General features: G+C 30.3%; 5 protein-coding genes across 5 annotated transcripts in view; 2 read left to right on the top strand and 3 right to left on the bottom strand.

Annotated features, from left to right (window-relative positions):
* The window catches only part of LOC113370425 (tRNA (uracil-5-)-methyltransferase homolog A-like), a 6207-nt gene extending 1192 nt beyond the window's left edge, over positions 1 to 5015 (bottom strand). Inside the window, 8 exon segments of the mRNA XM_026611091.1 lie at positions 154 to 276; positions 3194 to 3302; positions 3375 to 3490; positions 3663 to 4093; positions 4096 to 4123; positions 4196 to 4348; positions 4574 to 4744; positions 4823 to 5015. Coding sequence (XP_026466876.1) covers positions 154 to 276; positions 3194 to 3302; positions 3375 to 3490; positions 3663 to 4093; positions 4096 to 4123; positions 4196 to 4348; positions 4574 to 4744; positions 4823 to 4987 — 1296 coding nt within the window. The 5' untranslated portion in view covers positions 4988 to 5015.
* LOC113370443 (splicing factor 3A subunit 1-like) lies at positions 648 to 3229 on the top strand. The gene is given in 3 exon segments (XM_026611107.1): positions 648 to 743; positions 822 to 1480; positions 1483 to 3229. Coding segments are annotated over 2 exon segments (2313 nt in total). The 5' UTR covers positions 648 to 743; positions 822 to 825; the 3' UTR covers positions 3141 to 3229.
* Positions 5016 to 5552: 537 nt separating the features above from the next.
* Positions 5553 to 6777, top strand: LOC113370424 (deleted in autism protein 1-like). Its single transcript, XM_026611090.1, has 5 exons — positions 5553 to 5864; positions 5944 to 6128; positions 6201 to 6310; positions 6358 to 6500; positions 6583 to 6777. The coding sequence occupies exons 1-5, from the start codon at positions 5646 to 5648 to the stop codon at positions 6775 to 6777; spliced, it is 852 nt and encodes a 283-aa protein (XP_026466875.1). The 5' UTR covers positions 5553 to 5645.
* Positions 6778 to 6968: 191 nt separating this feature from the next.
* Positions 6969 to 10443, bottom strand: LOC113370191 (kelch-like protein 18). Its single transcript, XM_026610864.1, has 11 exons — positions 10102 to 10443; positions 9767 to 9897; positions 9484 to 9624; positions 9227 to 9415; positions 8974 to 9144; positions 8678 to 8814; positions 8329 to 8551; positions 8104 to 8183; positions 7756 to 7954; positions 7410 to 7600; positions 6969 to 7192 (listed from the first exon to the last, which is right to left on the bottom strand). Exons 1-11 carry the CDS (start codon positions 10237 to 10239, stop codon positions 7065 to 7067), a joined length of 1728 nt encoding a protein of 575 aa, XP_026466649.1. The 5' UTR covers positions 10240 to 10443; the 3' UTR covers positions 6969 to 7064.
* A 471-nt stretch (positions 10444 to 10914) lies between these two features.
* LOC113370544 (DNA-directed RNA polymerases I, II, and III subunit RPABC3-like) lies at positions 10915 to 11760 on the bottom strand. The gene is made up of 2 exons (XM_026611223.1): positions 11259 to 11760; positions 10915 to 11187 (listed from the first exon to the last, which is right to left on the bottom strand). The coding sequence occupies exons 1-2, from the start codon at positions 11542 to 11544 to the stop codon at positions 11015 to 11017; spliced, it is 459 nt and encodes a 152-aa protein (XP_026467008.1). The 5' UTR covers positions 11545 to 11760; the 3' UTR covers positions 10915 to 11014.
* Positions 11761 to 21176: the final 9416 nt, after the last annotated feature.

Raw genomic sequence — 21176 nt, 5'->3', positions numbered from 1 at the left:
CAATAACTTAAATAAAAATAATCAAAATAATCATACCAAAATAAATACAATGAAAAATGTAATATGTAAAGCGTTGATGATTTGTAGCAAAAATTGCTATTAGGCTGTTGTGGATAATATTTTGATTGAAAATTAATAAATAATTAATTTAACCTTAGCAAATGATAGTCCAATAGTTCCTGTTCCGCAACATATATCCAACAAAGTTGTTTCAGAAGTAGGTTTACTTAATTCTATAGCTTTGGTATATAAAATCTCGGCACATTTGGTATTTACCTAGAATTATATAAAATTTATTGTAAGAATTAATTTATTAATTCATTAATGAAATTAAACGGTTCTGAACATAGATAAAAGAAGAGTAGGTTCTGAATATATAACAATACCTTCAAATAGAGAATATAGACAAATTAGGCCATTATTATATTGTCTAGGAATTAGGCTTTCAACTGATATGGAATCAGATCTCTAGACAATACAATAATGATCAGATCTATCAGACCTTACCTATGTATCAGACAATCTTTCAAAATTTCAAAACTCGGAAGTCGTTCATAAGTCAGTGTATAAAAAGAATATTAATTTTGATCTGGCAACACTAAGTATCTTCATAGGGAAATATAGGGTTATGTGGTAATGAGTGCAATGGTTGACAGCATAAGATAATTTGGTTATTTTATTGTTAGCGTATGATAATAAGATTAGAAGTTGTTTATCAAATATATGATAGAGATTTGATTAAAGTAAGTTTGTCACTAATTTCATATTATTTCATAGAAATACACATATTTAATTTGGGTTACTTTACTTGTGCTTTATAGCAAGATGCCCGACGTCAGTGTGATTGCACCGGCTCCAGTTGAAAATGCAAACACGGAACCACCCCCAGAACAAACTACAAACACCATTGGAATAATATATCCCCCACCAGAAGTACGTAATATTGTAGACAAAACTGCTAGTTTTGTTGCACGTAATGGACCAGAGTTCGAAAATAGAATTCGTCAAAATGAACTAGGGAATCCAAAATTCAATTTTTTGAGTGCAGGTGATCCTTATCATGCTTATTATCAGCAAAAGGTCAAAGATATTCGAGATGGTAAAGGAAATGATCAAAATGCATCTGCATTACCAGCATCTTTGCAAAAACTTTCGGTGACATCTGCAGCACATCAGAAACAACAAGAATTACTGAAACAAATTACTGAACAGCAGTTTGTACCAAAAGATCCTCCACCAGAGTTTGAATTTATTGCAGATCCTCCATCAATTTCAGCTATGGACTTAGATATTGTTAAATTAACTGCTCAATTTGTAGCTAGAAATGGTAGACAATTTCTAACAAATTTAATGAATCGTGAACAGCGAAATTATCAGTTTGACTTTTTGCGACCACAGCACTCTTTATTTCAGTACTTCACTAAGTTGCTTGAACAATATACAAAAGTTTTGATTCCACCAAAGGAGTTAATGAGTAAGTTGATAATGAAGCTAAGGGAGGTGATTTTATTTTGGAGCAAGTTAAATACCGTGCTGATTGGATTAAGCATCAAGAAGCACAAAAAAGAAAGGAAGAGGAAAAAATAGAACGTGAAAGAGTTGCTTATGCTCAGATTGATTGGCATGAGTTTGTTGTCGTAGAGACAGTAGATTATCAACCCTTTGAACAAGGTAATTTTCCCCCTCCTACTACTCCAGATGATGTAGGTGCTAGAGTGTTAATGCAGGAGCGTTTAGATGACGATGAAGATATTGAAATGCAGCTGGAATCTGATTCTGATGAAGATGAAGAATCTGAATCTACTGCAGTATCATTAAGTGTCATGGAAGATCGTACAAATGTACGTGACAATAATCAAATACAGGATATGGATGAAGATAGTTCTGATGAAGATGAAGGTAAAAAACAAAAGGATTCAGCTTCATCACAACCTTCTACTGAAAATCTTATGGAGCCCCCGTCACTGGACAAAGTTGTCATAAAAAAATATGATCCAAAGAAGGCAAATAAACCAGCTAAGAGTGAAAACAGTGAAGATTTCCTTATTTCTCCTATAACTGGTGAAAGAATACCAGTAAATAAAGTTGCAGAGCATATGCGTATTGGACTTCTTGATCCAAGGTGGGTCGAAATGCGTGGCCAACAATCTGACAAGCAAGCTCAAGAAAATGTTTATGCAGCTGGTTCAGCTATTGAGGCGAGTCTCAAACAACTAGCTGAAAGGAGAACAGACATTTTCGGTGTGGGTGATGAAGAAGCAGCTATTGGTAAAAAAATTGGAGAAGAAGAAAGCCGCAAAGAAGAACGTGTGACATGGGATGGCCACACTTCAAGTGTGGAGGCAGCTACACGTGCTGCTAGAGCAAATATAACACTTGAAGAGCAAATTCACCAAATACACAAGGTAAAAGGCTTATTACCAGATGAAGAGAAAGAGAAAATAGGTCCAAAGCCAGTTTCTGGAAGACCAGTAAATGTTACTAAACCTGTAATTAACAAGTCAGTTTCTGCAGCACCTGTGTTGACTGCACAACCCGTGTCACAATCAACAGCACCTATGATGACACAAGCTCCAATAATGGCTCAGCCACCACCTATGATGATGATGCAACCCATGAGACCAATGATGGCACGACCAGCATATGGTGTTCCATCACAGCTTCCTTACCTTGGCCCACCAGGTATGCCAACAATGTCTCCTGCAAATATTGGACATATGCCTCCCATGCCACCTATGCCACCTCCACCACAAATGCCAGGTAAGCATGGTTTAGAAATGAGTGCGGAAGATGACATTCCAAATAAAAAACAAAGATCTGAAGATTCACTGGTTCCTGAGCAAGTATTTTTGGCCAGAAACCCAAGTCCTGTGAATTTCAAGGTTCTGGCACCAATGGTTCCTGATAAACCTGAATGGAGGCTTAATGGTCAAATGTTATCTATTGTAATGGCTTTGACCGATAATATAGGCAGTCTCAAATCAAGAATTCAAGAGGAGACTGGAATGCCACCAGCAAAACAAAAATTATCATACGATGGTTTGTTTTATAAAGACACTAATTCATTGGCATTTTACAACATTTCTCCAGGGACAGTTGTTACATTACAAGTAAAAGAAAGAGGTGGAAGAAGAAATTAATTACTATCCTTTAATTAATATGTATCTAATAAAGTTTAATAAAAACCACTTACTTGAAAGAAAGCTTCTGGAGATATTTGATATTGCAGGCCGAGAATTTGATCAGTTATATGAGTTGTTCCCATAATATGTATAACATCTAAAGTAGCCTCTCCTGAAGATCTAAGAATAAGTAATTCACATGAATTCAGTGTTTGATTACCTATTTTAATTGAAGTAACAATAATTACTTACCGTTTTGTAATAAATTGCAGATATAAAGAATTGACTACAATATCTTTTCCTTCACCTGATGAAAAAAAATCTTTCAAATCCTCCTTGAATGCTGTGATTTCAGTTTCAGTCAAATTCTAGAAATACATTCTCAATTTTAAAATTATTAATAAAAATTGCTCTGGATAAGCAATAAATTATGCAGCTCATTGAATTCATAGTTGCAAATAATTTACTGTTTACACATGGTTTATTACTACATTTACATTACACAAAAAAAAACAACTTATGAATATTCACTAATATTACCTGAGGATGTATGCCAACAATGAGCATTAATTCTCTTGTAAAATTTGAGATCCTTATGGTCAATTGCCTAAAATATCCACTGTGGTCTTCTGGTGAAAATACACTATATTTTGAATTTCTTACGAATATTTGAAAAGCTTTTACTGCAGCTTTCATTTGGTCTGGTATATGATTCAATTCCTCAACTGGAGCTACTGCCGTGGAACCTTTATCATAACTAGTTAATCGAAAACCAACTGTGGGCAAATGATTTTCATCATCCAATCCTATAGAAAATTCACATTTGTTACGATATCCATTTTCCACTGGCGATGGAATTATATTTAATAATTCACAAATATATCCATTGTATTTATTCTTTTGTTTATCTAGCCAAGTTTTTAGTGATGGCTGCATCCACTTCTTTAATTGATGATTGTAGTCCTTTAAATATTTTGAATTTCTTTTTGCTTCTTTTCCAGCTGAAAACATATAAGAGTATTTCGTAATAAATACTATTCTGAAATAGTATTAATCATAAATAATTATTAAACCTGTTCTGTATAAGTTAGATTCCAATATGGAGTGGTAGAATTTTTCAGTTTTTCATCTTGTGAAATATTATCTTTAATTTTTTTTGTAGCTTGATCAATGGCTTCTAATTGTTTTCTTTTCTTGACCAAAGGGTCTGGTGCTGGTTTGGCTTCCTACATACATAAAAACGTGATATTACTTAATTGTCAATTGCAATACTTATTGTTCAATAAGAAATTATTCATCCTCCAAATCAAATTCATTATAGAATTTATGTTAGTAGTGTATTGTATTATAATACAATACTATTATAATACTTCACTATTACAATACTTTAGCAGTATATATACTGCTGAATTATCATAATACACTTTTATTTCATAATTAAATTGATTTACATGTGCTGATAATGATTTGCCTTTCCACTGAAATCCATTTATTTTTTGTAGAGCTTTTTTTCGATCATCTTCGCTGCGAAAACATACAAAGGCCCAAGGATTACCCGGACGTATAGTTTTTATTTTAACGCAGTCCAATGATAATTTATCGCTCATTAATTTTTTAAACTCCTAAAATAGACAAAATATATAATTTTCTTTGGTACAGTTCTTTAAATAATCTAAAATACAAAATAAACTAAAACGTACACTAATGCCATAAAACTTTGGTAATCCACGTATTTCAACTTTAAATATTTCTGAAGTAAAACCATCACGATTTAAATAATCATAAACATCATCTTGATTTTTTGGTTGTTCCAATTCTGCTTTAATTTCCACATTTTCATTTGACTGAGTATTTTCAGAAATCATTTTAAACAAATTAGAATAAGCACATGTCCTAACCTCTTTAATAACTTCGATAAGAATGTCAAACAGCTGTCAGAATAAGCCGAAAGGCAGAAGACACTTATTTCATTAATTTAAATATAAAAATATTATTTAAAAACGTGCACATAAATATGACAACTTCACTTTTTTCAATTTTTAACTGTTCTTTAAATGCTATCAACATTTTTAATAGTTGTTAAAATTATTTGTAACTATCCTATATTTTCGTTACTTGTATTACATGTCCAATTTGTGTAAATTCATGTTCAATATAACTGTTAACGTTAATATAGTTTATGACCATGAATCTTAGTAGATTATTTACCAAATAAATTTCTACATTTTATTTAATTTGTGTAATTTTTTATCAATTTTTGAAATTGGTCTAAAGTTTCAATACAGTTATTTTGAAATAAATAAATGCCCAAAGTGTTATGGAATGGATTTGTGCAACCTTTTACTAGATGATAATCTTATAATTCTAGACATTTTTTCTCTCATATTTTCATTTAAAAATGTAGTACACTGCAAATATTTAGATCAAAGAATAGTTTTAAAAAAATTAGGTTCTGAACAAGATTTATCACAACTTGATTTATTACCAAATGAAAATATAAAAAGTTGTGATAGACAAAGTATAATGACTAAAATATATAATTCTTTAATGTTAAAAGTCATTGATGACGGCTTAGAAAATAACTTCAGTTTGCAAATGTGTCCTAGAGTAAATAAATTTGAATATGTAATTGAACAGATTGCATCCCAAAGAAATATGTTCAAAAATGAAGCCAAGTATTGCAGTTTTTTATATAATATGTATATAACATTATACATTAATCCAGAGCCAATCCTTTTGCAGGTCAGTTAAATTATATTTTCTATGAAGCAAACTTTATTTTATTTTTTATTTATTTAAGTAATTGCACTCATTTTTTAAGATGCTAAATTATGAAGAGTATCCCATAGCAAAACATTTAGGGTTTTGCGGTCGGGTGTATGCACAGTCCTATATGGGTGAAACAATTAATAAATTCTACTCTTCAGATTGGAAAAAAAGAGCTAATATTACAATTCAATTACTTAATGCTGCTTTTGTATTTACATTCAAACACGAAATGTTTAGGTAAAGTTTAACTTTGCAAGTATATAAATATATTCATCAAGTATTCACTTCTATATTTAATGTTATTATTAGGATATATTTAACTGATATTTCAATGGATAATATAGCTGTATCTAAGAGTGGAAAAGTATCCTACATTGATCTCGAACATATTCTTTTAGTAGATAAACAGTTTGAAAATGGTAATAATTTTAAACAATAAAATTATTTTTCATTTTAATCAAAATAGTATTTTCAGTGAGCTATAGCAAATGGTACAATAACCACACAAGTGAGATTATAAAATGTGATAATAAAGATTGCTTTGCATTTTCGCCTACAGATATATGTTCACATAATTTAAGTGATCATAATATTTATATGACTTGTGAGGTTTGTTAAAAGTTAAAAGTGAATTATTATATTCTGAATAACTAAATTTTTAAAATAGTTAAAATAATTATTAACATTTCAGATGCTTTTAAATGAATCTCATAACTATCTTCATGGAATTCCAAAAGAAATTAATGAAAGATTTCCAAATCTAGTCGACCTATTACATGACTGTGTCAATCCTTTTAGAGCCAATGTTACAAAATCGAGATTTTCTGTAAGCTTAGAAATAAAACATATGTTAGAAGAAAGTATACAAATATTGTCATCTACTTAGCTTAAAAGTTAATGTATATACTTGTTCATTTAAAGGAAACATAAATCAGTTTGTTATCTTAATTTGTATATTATATACTATAGTTTTATAATAACAGATCTAAAAATTTCATATTTTAACATAATACAAAAATAAAGAGAGCTTTAATAAGATCAAAGTTTTTACCAATTTTAAATAAAACTTATTCTTGTCAATGTTTTCTAATCGAGCAGCAAATTAATCTGCTTAACAAAGAATGCAAACGTATGTTTTTATAATATCACATATAAATTGTCAAAAATTATATACTAGATCACGGGCACTACTGCAGCACCAACACCTCCTTCATGAGCACACATGGCAGGCGCCATTGACCACTCATTTGCAATTGGATCATATACTTCAACAGTTGATAAATTACTCTCACCATCATATCCTATAACACATTTAAACTAGCATAACGAATGGCGAGTTCATAAAAAATATATAATATTAAGATAGAAAAAATAAATTGTTTTAAAATCACAAAGAAAAAATTGCTAATATGCTAGAAGTCATTACTTTTATATTGAAAGTTTTATTTTCTAATGTCTATAAACTTTTTGAACATAAACTGAGTGAGAAATTAAGATATTTTACTAATTATATCTTACCCCCAATAGCCCAAAGCTTGCCCATGTTTGCAACTAAAGCTACCCTTGATCTCATGACATTCATGGGCGCAACAAATGACCAAGAATTTGTAACAGGGTCAAACATTTCTACAGTTTGAAGAAATTTTGAACCGTCATATCCTCCACAAACATATAATTTACCATTTAGAGGAGCAACGCCTAAGCGACATCTACAACATAATAATTAAAATCATGAAGCCAATAATGATAAATTAAAAATAAAGTTTGGATGAATATAAAAAATTGTAATAAGAGGGACAATTAATCTAAATGCATAATTACTTTCAATAAGCTTTAAAAATTTACAAAAAAAAAAGAATAACACCTTCTTGTTAGCATAGATTCCATTTTCACCCAAGTGTCTGTTCTGGGATCATATCTTTCAACAGAATCAAAAATGGAAAGTCCATCATGACCACCTAATGCCCAAATATAACCAGATAATGAAGCCACACCACCAGCAGAACGATATTTTATCATGGGACTTATTAATTTCCATGTATCGGTATTTGGATTATAACATTCTAAAATAGAATATATGATGTAAGCGGTATGATAAAATAAACCTAGAAACTTTAATTACATTTATAAAATTTATAAATGTGAATCATTATTTATCACCAAAATACAAAAAATTAAATATATTTTTTCAATCAATGTAAAAATAACATACCGACTGTATTAAGTGATGTTATTCCATCATATCCTCCACAAACATAAATCAGATTTCCTAATGTAGCAACTCCAACAGCACTAAATTCAAAAAAGTTAAAAAAAAAAAAATGATTTCAAATATTAATATTGAGAAAGTGTGATAACAACTTCAGAATATGATAATTTTTTGAAAAAATGATTCAAAACATTTGAAGTTTAAGTTTATATAAAGTGGTAAATTTACCTTCGTTTATATTGCATGGGACTACCCTTTTCCCATCGTTTTAGCACAGGATCATAAATTTCTACAGTTTTTAACCTCTCAGTTCCATTAAAACCTCCGAAAGCATATAAACGACCTTTGGAAACAGCAACACCTACTCGAGATCTCATCATGCACATTGCTTCACCTATTTGCCATTGGCCAAGTTTAGGATCAAATGTTTCTACAGCTGATACAGAGTCTCCTACAAAATTTACTTTAGATACTTTCTGTTGAAAAGTTGATAAATTAAATAAAATAATCAATTAATTTAATTCAACACATCCCAGATAGAACATTTTTCTAATAATTTGTTGAAGAATAAACAAACCATTTTTAGTAAGTCCTCCAACAGCATAAATATGTCCAATGGAATATTCAAATACTCTAGGTTGTGTTCGAAATCTAGGAATAAGACTTCTTCGTTCAGGCATTAAATGATAATCCTTTGCTTCATCTAGAAGATCTCTGATTTAAAATAAATATATTAAAATTAATATTAACAACTAGTTGAAAATACTTTTGGAAAAACAGAAAAATAACACAGTTTATCTTAACATGATTTTTAACAGAAGTTTATTTTAATTAAAATAATCATTTAAGAAGTAATAAATGTTTACTATGCACCTGCATTTATGAGATGTTCTAATCATTTCTTCTGTTGCTACTCGATCAGCTAAATATTGTGGAGGTAATAAAGGTAATCTAATATGTGCCAGCAACTCAGGTAAGTATTGCTGTCTTTCATCTGGATTGTGTCCAATCCAACCCATTAAAGCTTCAAACACTTCAGACTCGCTATAGTAAAAAGCAACACTTTAACTTGATATTGCTTCTAAGTTTTTGAAACTAATATAAAAATAATGAATCCTGTAATTACCTACTGATATCTAAACCATCACATTGAATTATATTTAATACTTCAGTATTTGATAATAGTAAAAATTCATCACTTAAACACACTTCATGAAAGAATTGTGCCAAGTAAATATCTGCATGTGTTTTTAATTTAGTACATCCCAATGTTTCTGCAAATTGTCTTATTCCAAGCACATTGTGGGGATGAAATCTTCAAATGAAATCGTTTAATTAATATTTGAAATGTATTCAATGGCTTTTTGAAATTATTATCAATACCTCATTTTTAAAAAATCTGCACAAGCATCACGAACTTTTGTCAGTTGCAAAAAGGAAGCTCCAACCATGAGAGATTGTACATTTCTATTTGATATTGTAACCTTGCCAGAATAAGCAAAATTTATAAGGGTTTCTAAAGCTCTAAAGAAAGAAAAACATTATTTTAAAGAATGCAACATGTACTTATTTCAACATTTTAAAAACTCTCTGCCACATACACACAAAAAATATTTCATACATACATTTATACAAATATTTTTTATCAAAGTTATAATAAACATACTTTGGCTCTATTCCTTTCATAACTATATCTCTTTTCTTACTTTCTACCATATTGTGTGTGAACATTGCGTAAAAGTATGGAATTGAAGCAGCTAAAACAATTCTATGAGCGGAAAAGGACTGGTCTTCCACCTAGAGGATATTCATAGTTTATTATAGTTTCATAATTATTATATCATATGAATAAGCATTTCATAAACCCGATTACTTTCAAATTAGAGTATAAAACGGATTTTTTGTTTCAAAAATATAAATTTAAATAACGCATATTATATTATATAAAGCAAGTTATAAGTAGACTTAATGCAGGGACAAGCCCCAAAATTCCAACGTTACTTTTAAAGTGACATCACACAGTTTTCCCTGGCGCCTAATTTCTTCCATGACTGTTAGGCCCTCAGCAAATAGCTCACTTTGTTGAAAATATGAACAATCCTCGTCATCTGCTACTTCCATACTTATAGTGTCGCACATTTTTTTCAAATAAATTTCTTAATTTTTATCATTAAAATTTATCACTAATATTTCATAATAATATAATTTTTGTTTATAGTGACCATCCTTTATTTATTATAATTCAAAAACTTCAAATCTAACAATACCTATAGAAATTCCATTAGCAAAAATATAAATAGTATAAAATATAAAAAGTAATCAGGAAATGGTCCTACTAAAATTTGACTTTTGCTTAGTGTGTCAAAATTAGAATTATTTGACATTTTGGTTATAAACAGAAAAGTACTGTCAATGTCACCAACATAAAAATCATACACCTAGCGGTGAGAGAAACAACCAGAAACGTGTGAAGAACGTCGCAAACTGTCAAGTTGGTTTATTTATTTTATTTAATAATAAAAGTTTATTTATCTACGGCCTGGACAATACAATTTATAAGCTCGGACCAGCTCAGTCAAAATAGCCTGATATATTATTTTTAAGATTGAACAGATATTATTTTTAAGACTGAATTGTGTAAATTTATTACATACAAAAATGCCTTTTGGACTTTTGGAAATATTTTTTTAATAATTTATAAATCACATTAGGCAGATTGTAGATTTACATTTAAACATTATTTAAGAATTTCTTTTGATTATGTTTAGATTAGATTGATATTTCAATCCCTTTAAAAAAATATGTTCAGGAAATAGATCAACCTAAGTTTCTTCTTTGGGAAGTTAAATATTCTATACATATTAAAACTAAAAACGATGCATTTTAATGAATCTTAATTATGATGACCTATATCTTAAAACGCAAGCTTCTTCATTAATAGGTATATGTGTTGCTCAACTTGAAATCCATGTAAATTATTGGCATCACCTTGAAGACGCATTAGTAATCCCCCAAATGAAACATAAGCAGCTAACCTACTAGATGCCTCCATGGCATTGTCGTCACCCTCAAGTCTGTATATTTTTCCTAATATATAAAAGAATTACATGTAATTTCTTTAACACGTTAGCTCAATGTAAAAAAGTTCATATATTCACCAGACATAACATATTCAAAACTGTCTGCTCTGGATCCTTCACTTTCTATCGGACTCCAATCATTTGGTCCACTGTCTGGATATCCATCTGCTCGTAAAGTAGTAGCAAGAACAAGTCGAAATTTGTCTCCAAGTTCCATAGGATATATCCAAGAGTTTATATCTAGTATCAAATCCATTTTGAATGATTCTGATTCACAATGCAATCGACTAACCCTGTCGAATTTTTTGCCTTCAGGATCCATATCCTTCACATTAAAAATATCTTCGAACAAAACACCAGCCATTTTTAGGTTAACAATGCAATTTCTTAATTCTTTGACAAGAAAAGTTCATGAATGAATTACAAATGCGTTGATTTATTTTATGCAATTCGAATAAATAGACACGAGCATTCGGCGATTTATAAATATTAACCAATAATTTTTATTTCTCAAATAATATAAAACAGAAGGAATAGGAAATAACGCATTTAGGTTCAACTCAACTTGTCAAACCGCTGACATGCTACCAACGCTAAAATGCTAATAAATTTTATAGGGCAAGCTCTCCTCTAGCGGATTTTAATGTGAAATTCGACGACCAACAAATATGGCAGATGACACATTTATGAGTTGAATTTGCTGTCAACTAATATCCTTATTAGAATACCGTGTTCCTTATCTATGACCGTGTTCATATAGACCAGCGATTCCCAAAGTGGTCCACATGAACCCCCAGGGGTCCATGGCAACTTTTAAGGGGTCCACGGCAGGGAAAACAAAATTTGGGGGTCCACGTGGGTCCACGAAATAAAAACGGGGGTTCACGGCATATTTAGGAATGATTTAAACTTTAAATGTTAGTATTGAGCTCGGAGCCAGCCACCTATCAACCACGCATATCTCAGAAACTATTGAATGATCCAACTTTAAATTTTGGTCACAATCTTAGTAAAGTATAGTAACAATGTGTGTCAAGTTTCATCAAAATCGAATTATGCATTTTTGAAAACGTACAAACTGTTTCAATACTGGTATTGAGAGCGGAGCGAGCCACCCATCAACCTCGCATATCTTAAAAACTATTGAATTGAAGTGAAAAGGCCCTGAAACTAATATTCATTTTGGTGTAAAACGTGCACTTTTACGTTGGACGTTTGTTGATATTCATATTTTTACATTTTCTCTTCATTAATCTAGCCAAAGTTTGTAATGTTTAACCATTATACAGAGATGCAGCGTAATGCGCTTTGATATTTCGTAAAAAAAATCAAATTTTCGAAATAATTTAAAGCATTTAAAAATTTTAACTTACCGTTCGGGAAGTTCCAGCAATTTGCCTTAAGGCACGATGCCATGCAACACTAGTTTATTATTGCCTTTATTAACTAATTACCATTATTCACGTTACATTTATTCGATTTTTACTTCCTAAACTTCTGCTTCCCACCCAGTACTACGCTTCGATTTCCAATTGCCTGTAAAATCTCCTCCATCGCAAGTAGTCAGCCAATGATCATCAGCATTGTCGTTGTTCTTAATTTTCTTAGTTCTATTTTACCTTAGAGCGTCAATATCAACAAATATCATGAAACGAATATATAAAATAACTGCATTTTTGAAATAACATGTGTTAATAAGATTTCGGAAAATAATATATAATATTTATTCACACCCATACTTTTCCAATTTTTTTTGAACGCCAAGAAAAAATAAATTTAGCAAATCGCATTTTCTGGTGAAAGCATAACTTCTTCAAAAACTTATACATAGGGAGTAGTTTAATTTAAATATAGTAAAGCAACAAGAAGAAACGCAACTTGATCGAATTTGTAAAAATAGTTTTAATTCCGTGGAAGTAGAAAATGCTCTAGTTCCATCGTCTGATAAGACAAATTGGTAGATATGAACTTAATTAAAACGAACTCGGGATGAAGAGCCATATATGCTTAGCAAAACAATATGCAATTTGCTAACAATGGTTCTATCTCATAGTTGCACCAGTTTTAAAATTACTATCACAACTGCGAGTCAAAGAAGTTAAATTTCTCCATGTATTGTTTGAGTTGATTAGATAGACCATTGCAATGTTCTACTTGTGGAATATTACGAAACAACAACATATATTGTTTTTCGTGCAGTTAGAACGAGGCAAATGCTATTACTTTGAAACGATAATTGCGAGGTAGTTTATTTCACTAATGTCGAGCTGAACAGCATCAGAGTATGATCAGAGTAACCCGTATTAGTCGGTTGCTGGTTGCAGCCCATTATAAATAGTCCGACTACTTTTATCATAACTCAATTATGATGTTACTTGTAATTTGTAAGTCACTCATTTCAAAATTTGAAACTTTTTTCCTAGGCAGAAAGTTTTTGAATAATTCAAATCGGCCTTAGCTCTAAAAAAACTCCAATTTTTTGCAAATTTAGCTTTGCCAAAAACTAATAATAATTAAGCACATCTCCCTTACAATAAAAATAAAATGCTTTTTGAACCATTCGAATAAGTTGATCCGTGTTGATCTGCCCGAATTGTAACCATACAATTGTATTGTATTGTACGTTAACGTATGCCAAAATTTTCAATTTCTATTTTTGAACGATTACAATAACTTACCCTACGAAACTACCAAATCCCAATATAACTCTCATGTTGTATTAATAAAATGTTGCAAATCATGCCATCAAATAAAAAAGACGTTAGAGAATCCTTACTTTTCCATGAGTTCCGACAAAAAGTTTTATGTCATCATCAGTGGATACGAACAACATGAAATACATGTACGTACATGAGAATAATGCATTTTTTATATTATTTTCTTCGTGGTATTAGCATGTAAATTTTGTTTATTTATAATATCCATGTTTCTGAAAAAAGATAAAAAATATTGAAACACATGAACATAACCGCAAGCGTACATGGACAGGGATTCTCAGATCAAATAAGAAGCACAAAATGAAATAAAAGCACAGCTAGAGTATGTTGAAATTTAACTATATTTTATTTTTGTCTGCTTTGTTATTCAATCTTGTATAATTCATAAGTAGAGTCTCAAAAATCCTAAGAAACTTTGGTTGGAGTGTGGACTATCTTAAATTTAATATTGGGAACAAAAACTTCCAGAGATTTTTTTATCAATTTGGAAGCCACTGGGAGCAAAACAATTCTAAAATATCCTTATTATGAACCACCCTAATATATATATATATATATATATATATATATATATATAAAATGGTAACCCTGGCAGTCGGTTGTCCTATTTCTGTGATGATTTCATTATTACAGTTTCTGTAATACTGATGTTGTTTTTGTTGGTGCAGCAATACCAGGAAAGAGCTATTTTCATTTGAAAACGTATTTCTATTTATATTATCAAGTGGAAATCGATTTCACTACTGCTTGGCATCAAGCAGCCCGAGACGCCTGAGACCTCTGATTGAAAGCCTATAGATCTTAGCCATGAGAAAGCTCTCATTGCACATAACTTGTATTTTACGAATGCTTTTCTTTTCTGGGCAAAACGTTATTCGTTAAGCGAGGCTCGGCTGCAATTTCGGGCTTCTTCCCAAAGCGGCACTAAATGTAACGTTAGAGCGAGATATTTATCAATAGTTATTGTAGTTTGCGGGTGGTTTTCGCTTTAGAGCACACATAAGACATAAATTCATAACATCGTTATATTGTTTTTCAGCCGCCTAGACGCACACTCAAATTTATTGCGTTTAATAACGGCGCGACCGTGGCACATCCACAAATAACGACTTATATGTCAGAAACGAGCGGTTAGTTTATGCAGCTAAACCTGATATACTTTAACAGCAAATGATAATGGCCGATGTGATGCTTTTCATATTTATATTTTAATATCTAGAAACGATTCTGGTAGTCTAATACTGAATCTGCTGCATTTATTCAATCGAGAATTGGCTACAATGGATAAAAAAACAATGTTTTTACTATATTTGTTACATGTTATTAATAAATGTTTTATTTGGAAAATAGTCTATTTCTAGAGGTGATGAAGTGGGGTGTCTCCAAAAAGTGGCTCCGGACCATACCCATGATTTCAGTCCTTCAAATAATAAGAACACTAAAAGTCGCATAGGCACATATGATTTTCGGATACTAAGGATCAAAATAAGATACTTTGCTGAAGAAACCATACCTCTAGAATAAATTTTGATGTCCCGTGCATTGACCCAAAAATAAGGGTTCAAATTTTTCATTCAATTTTACCGGTATTTTTCGGCTAATTAACATTACCACATTTTGGACATAAATAAACTTAATAATTGAGGTGATAGCAATAAGAAGTAAAAAGTTAACAAATGAGCTAGTTCAAAAAATATTTAAAAAAAATCATCATTGACTTTAATGAAACAATGCTATTTATTTTTTGTTTAAAATTATTTGAATCAATAAAAATCCTACCCGTATTTGTTTGATTTTCCACAAACGTGTCGGAGTATATAAAATAAATTTATATTTTGATAAAGCGCAACGCAGAATCTACATCCACGCACTAATTTTAATTTTAATTATACATTTTTCCTCGCTGTATCAAAACAGAAAACAAATAACATAAAAGTTTGTAGTTAACTATTCTCTATATAATCAAAAATTAAATTAACTTTAACGGCACAAAAGAGAACTTCATTTAAAATTTGGTTTCAGGCAAATTCAATTTATACTCTCTTTTACCTGACCGCTCTATGCAAAAATGAGAATATTTCACAATGATTCTTTAACGGTTTTGCTGCTATATACTGATTTGATTCACAGAGATCAATCAAATGCAATTTCAATCGAAAATCATTAGTTTTTTTAAAATAAATCATATTTTTCTTTGATCGCAATCAAACAGGTGCAATAGGGTTGAAACTAAAACTGGTATGTGAAAAGATGCGAATTTATTCATGGTTAACAGATTATTAATTAAATGTATCGAGATAAAATAAAATATAATAATTAATACTGCATATGAATATTTATTTTATCGCGTATAAAGTTAAATAATTCACTGTTGGGTAAATAAAAAATTTAATTAGCGTGTATAGGTATACCACTAGAAATAATTAGTATTAAAGCTAAATTTTAAACCAATATAAGTAATAATATTAATCTCGCTCGAATAGAATAATTTTTACGCAAAAACACTGAATGTGTGTATCAATTTTAATAAAGAGCCGAATATTTGTTTCAGAATTTTTAAGTAAAAACTTTGAATGATAGAAATGACAAATGAATCAATTTAAAAATCTTCAGTAATTTACACTATTTCACAATATTTATTATCAAAACCTATTAAATTCCGTTCATTCAATGTATAGTCTTAGAATATTTTAGTTAGATTCATTAATTTGAATTTTTAAGGAAAAAATGATTAGTTTTGTATCATAATCATTCGATTTATAAATTATTTGCGATGGGTACTATATTTTCAGAAACATAGAAAGCAACCAGATTGATCTTACGAAATGTAATTTTTTTTTGGCACCTGATCAGAGTCATTTAATTGCACATGTTCTATTAGTAAGTTAAGTGAAAATTTACAACGCCTTTCCTAATTTTAGTTCACATCGTTAAGAGTGAAATAGATTTTATTTTCTCGTTGAATTTGTGCATTTCCAACAACTCTCTGATATAACACCAACGAAACAGAGTACGTTTTACTAAGTACAGCCATTAATCTTTAGTTATTACCTTTTGCTTTTGTACAAACAATTCAAAGACAAAAGAGTTTTATTTCTGCATTTCTTTATGAGAGTATTTTCTCCCCAAAGCATTACTTTAATTTGACTGGTTCCATTGGACGCACAATGCACATGTTTTCTGGTTTATTCCACGTTATAGTGCTGGAAAAAGTATCTAAATAAAATTGTAATCGCTTTCGAATTCATAAAACATAGAAAAATTAATATTAGTTGAAACAATATTCTACAACCAATGTGCAATCAATATAATAATTTAAGGCAAATTATTGTTGTTTTAAATATTTTCGAAGAAATAATTATAATTAGTTAATATATATTTTATGGTTTATATAATATACAGTGACAATCTTATAACACGAAACAAATAATGTTTATATTAACAAGATATGTTGAAGAAATCCATCCGAAAATTTATGTATTTCTTAGAATATCGCATATAAAATATGTATATAGATTTTTTAAAATTGTAATTTTAAAATTTATATTTAAAGTAGACATCTTTGTATATTTTTGAAAATTTGTATATTTTTTTCTGAAAATTGTTGAAATATTTTTGAACCGTATAATTTCTAGTTCTATATTTCTACCCCGTATCTTCAACACGGCTGGACCCATAGATAAAAGAAGAGTAGAAGAGTATAGTAAAGAAGAGTGGCTGGACCTGTCTTCACTAAAAACTAATCAGCACGTCTTATCATCAATAGAAACGAATGTTTTTTTGGATTATTCAAATCGGTTGATCCGTGCACCCGAAATCGTGGACGAAAAATTGTATCCAAACATACATACATACACACAAACCTACATCAATTTTTTCTGAGGTATGCCAAAACCTTTGAAACGTAAAAATATGAAAATTTTTCTATTGCGATTACTACAACTTACCCTACAGGTAGCCAATAAGTTCTTTAGCTGATGAGTTTCACACCATTTTATTATATGGCTTGTAAGATCAAAGATACTAGTTTGAATTAGTCAAAATCGGAATTTGAGGATAAGCGTAGTTAATACTGATGAGAACTCTATGAAAAAGACTAAAATTTTTGCAAATTTTTTAAGTAAATCGGTCCAGTAGAAGTTAAGCAAGTTTGGGGAATGTATCGAAGAAGAGTTTCGTTTAAAGTTTCCTGAAGGTAGGAAGCAGAGGATTATCGAGGTTAAATAGCTATTATATCTTCAAATATAATTCAAATTAAAAAAAATCCTTTTGTACATATATTCTTAAATATGTAAGCTTTGGAAATAACCAAAAACACATTGATTGATTCCACAATTCTAGACCAGAATATACTTGGAACTGCCAAACAATTTAGAATGACTTAGAAGGTAACGGAAATGTAAAAATAGCAAATTAGATTTTCTGGGAATGTTAGTTAACAGACCTTATCAATCGATTTTCTTGATCCATATAACTTAAGCTTGAGCATTTGCCTCTAATATCTCGTCTTCATAAAATTCCAGAGATATCGAATTCAACCCCCATTTACTCAAGTAATATCACCTCTATTAAACAACATACACAGGCGATTGTATGATGTATGTACACGAGTTAACAAGCACGTTCCCGCACACATATGTCCCGCCCAACACATGCAGAGGCGATCGTGTCCTGGTCTTCTCATGTGCCCGTACCGTGAAATTACCAACTCTCTCACTGGCTGACCAGAACCTTCTAATGCGCCGCTTTCCGCCTTACTGCCTTTACCGCCTTGCCGCCTTGCCGCCTTACCGCTCCGCGTTCGCCGGATCGTGTTCGGTGTCACATTGTCGCTAGGGCGCGCTAAATCTGCGATGCCGTTTCCGTTTCTCGCAAAATCTAATCCGCTATGAAAATACGCGCTCATGTTACGTCTTCGCGGAATTGAAGAACTATTAAAGAAGTCGCGAGGAAAATCATAAGGATTTTCTTTTCTCAGGATAAAGGATGCTTTTTAACAATGGTCGATTTTTATAGCAAACAGTTAAGATTAGGTGCACGTACAGTTTGATATACGCTCTTCCAATACTGACACGTTTTGAAATAAAATAACAAAATACTCTAAATTAATCAAATAGAAAACTTCTGTAATAAACAATTAAAAATAATATTGCATGTGGCAAAATCCTCTACAACACGAAACTAGTAAAAAATAAGTCATGAATATTATTATATCACGATTTTTTTTTACATAGGCCATGGCAACTTCATTAGTTAATTTAGTTGAAAATATATTAAGAAATCAAGAATAATCAATCAAAAGTAATGAAAAAAAGTTTATGTATCAAAGCAATTTGCCAAAATTCCTGGAAAACACTATTTTTTATGTCACACATATATAAATGGGATATGGCCCCATATAATAACTTTTCTTTATTTTTCACCTGGTTTATATAGAACTTCTCAGCGTCAGGCACATATGACTGACATGGCAATTAATGTGTTAATATCACATAATAGAGTCAATTTGTTTCACGATGCCCAAATTTTATCAAAATATATATCCCATTAATTATAAAATTTCTAATTAAGTATATTACCAGTTACAGTTATATCTCTCAAAATCTCTACGTTTATTTAATTTTTTATATTTACGATTAATAATCCTAAATCAAAATTAATAAAGAAACATTATTATTGCCACCAAAGATTATTCAAATTAATTAATTAATCAAAAATCAAATAGTTAAGTAGCTCAGGAGCAGCAACAATGTAATGAAAATTGAGACTTTTGTCTCTTTGTTTTATCAGACAATTTATAATTTGTGTGTCTATTAAATAAATAGAGCAATTACATCTATAGTAGAAATAAATTAGTTTGGCATAAATTTGAAAATCAATGTTGAATTGAAATTACAATATAAGTTTTAACCAAATATCACGTATCAAAAAAAAAAATGGAACCTTATCAAGCAATAGTAAAGTTTTTAATAATTTGTAGTTAAGTTAGAAATTTTTAATCATAATTATTAAAATAAATAAATAGTTTAAACAGTTTTTTGAGAAAAATGATTTCGGGCAAGATAACAGATTTTTCTGAAAGTATCTTTTTCTGTTCATAAACATATTAAACAATTAGAGACAAAATTATTTATTATTAAAAGTGCGTAAAAAGTTACATATATTTTTTAAAAATTTAGATTAGTTCAATATTCAGAAAGGGGTACGTACTTGTGCAAAACTAGAATGATGACCAGATGCTCAAATTCAAAGCAGAAAAAATAAAATTTAAGTGTATACTAATAACTAAGTAAGAAGAATTTAATTTTAATTTTGTTTTGTACTATATTCACTAAAAATGTGGCATCTTCCTAAATTATTGTTTTGTACTTTATGAAGAATTGATTTATGTCTTGTATAGATAGCTGATGGAGGAAGTAAGTACATTATCAGTTTTAGTTGTTAAAATATAAGTATAATTATTGGTTAATAATTCCCAAAAATGACAAATTTACCTAAATTTACTGTACGGTATTAAGTATAATAGCTAGGCACGCAGTTTCATAATTTATATTTAAAATTAGGCATAGTAAAATGTAATAACGATCAGTTTAAAAATATATTACAAGCTGCATCGTCCTTCCCATACAAACAAAGCTTTCAAAGCCATTTATTTTGACGCTTGTGCGTTCATCCGAAAAACAACAAATGCGTATAATTCATGCCCGTGCTGTGGTTAAAACCTCGCAGCTTCATAGGATGTTCAGTGAAAGAGCAGTTTTTTGCAATGCTTTAAAATTTAAAAGCACTTTTAATTTATGCACTGCACAGTGTAATGAAATGATTATAAAGTTGCGTATATCTATTAAGTAGTAATAAAAACTTGCATCCCGCATTACTCTCCGTTGGCGGGCTAGGGTGCTACGGTGCGCAATGTGCATTATCTTTTTTCGCAAATTTTGTCTAGTTCTAAATGGATGTGTAGTTTTAACTTTCTTGCACAACTGCAAGAAGTACACAGAACCGCAACATAATTTAGCCTGGCGGCAAATTGAACTATACGGACGTGCCGAGTGAGTATAATCGCGTTGCAAATCTCGCTTAAAACCCACTTTAATTATCATAATACATTTACGACTTCGAATTATGCAACTACTCTCAAAAGTACATAAGCGACATTCCGAATGCTTTTCATTTAAGTTCCGTATGGTAAATCAACTCTTTTAACATTCACTATGTATTTGTCCATCTCATTAATTTGCCGTCCAAATTATACTATATTAGACTGCTATCAAATTAA

The sequence above is a fragment of the Ctenocephalides felis genome, unplaced genomic scaffold (genome assembly GCF_003426905.1).
Source record: "Ctenocephalides felis isolate EL2017-DRISC unplaced genomic scaffold, ASM342690v1 CF-g0.4_SCAFFOLD_01492, whole genome shotgun sequence".
NCBI lineage: Eukaryota > Metazoa > Arthropoda > Insecta > Siphonaptera > Pulicidae > Ctenocephalides > Ctenocephalides felis.
Note: the sequence above shows the minus strand (reverse complement) of the source record. Positions and strands in the feature narration are given on the sequence as shown.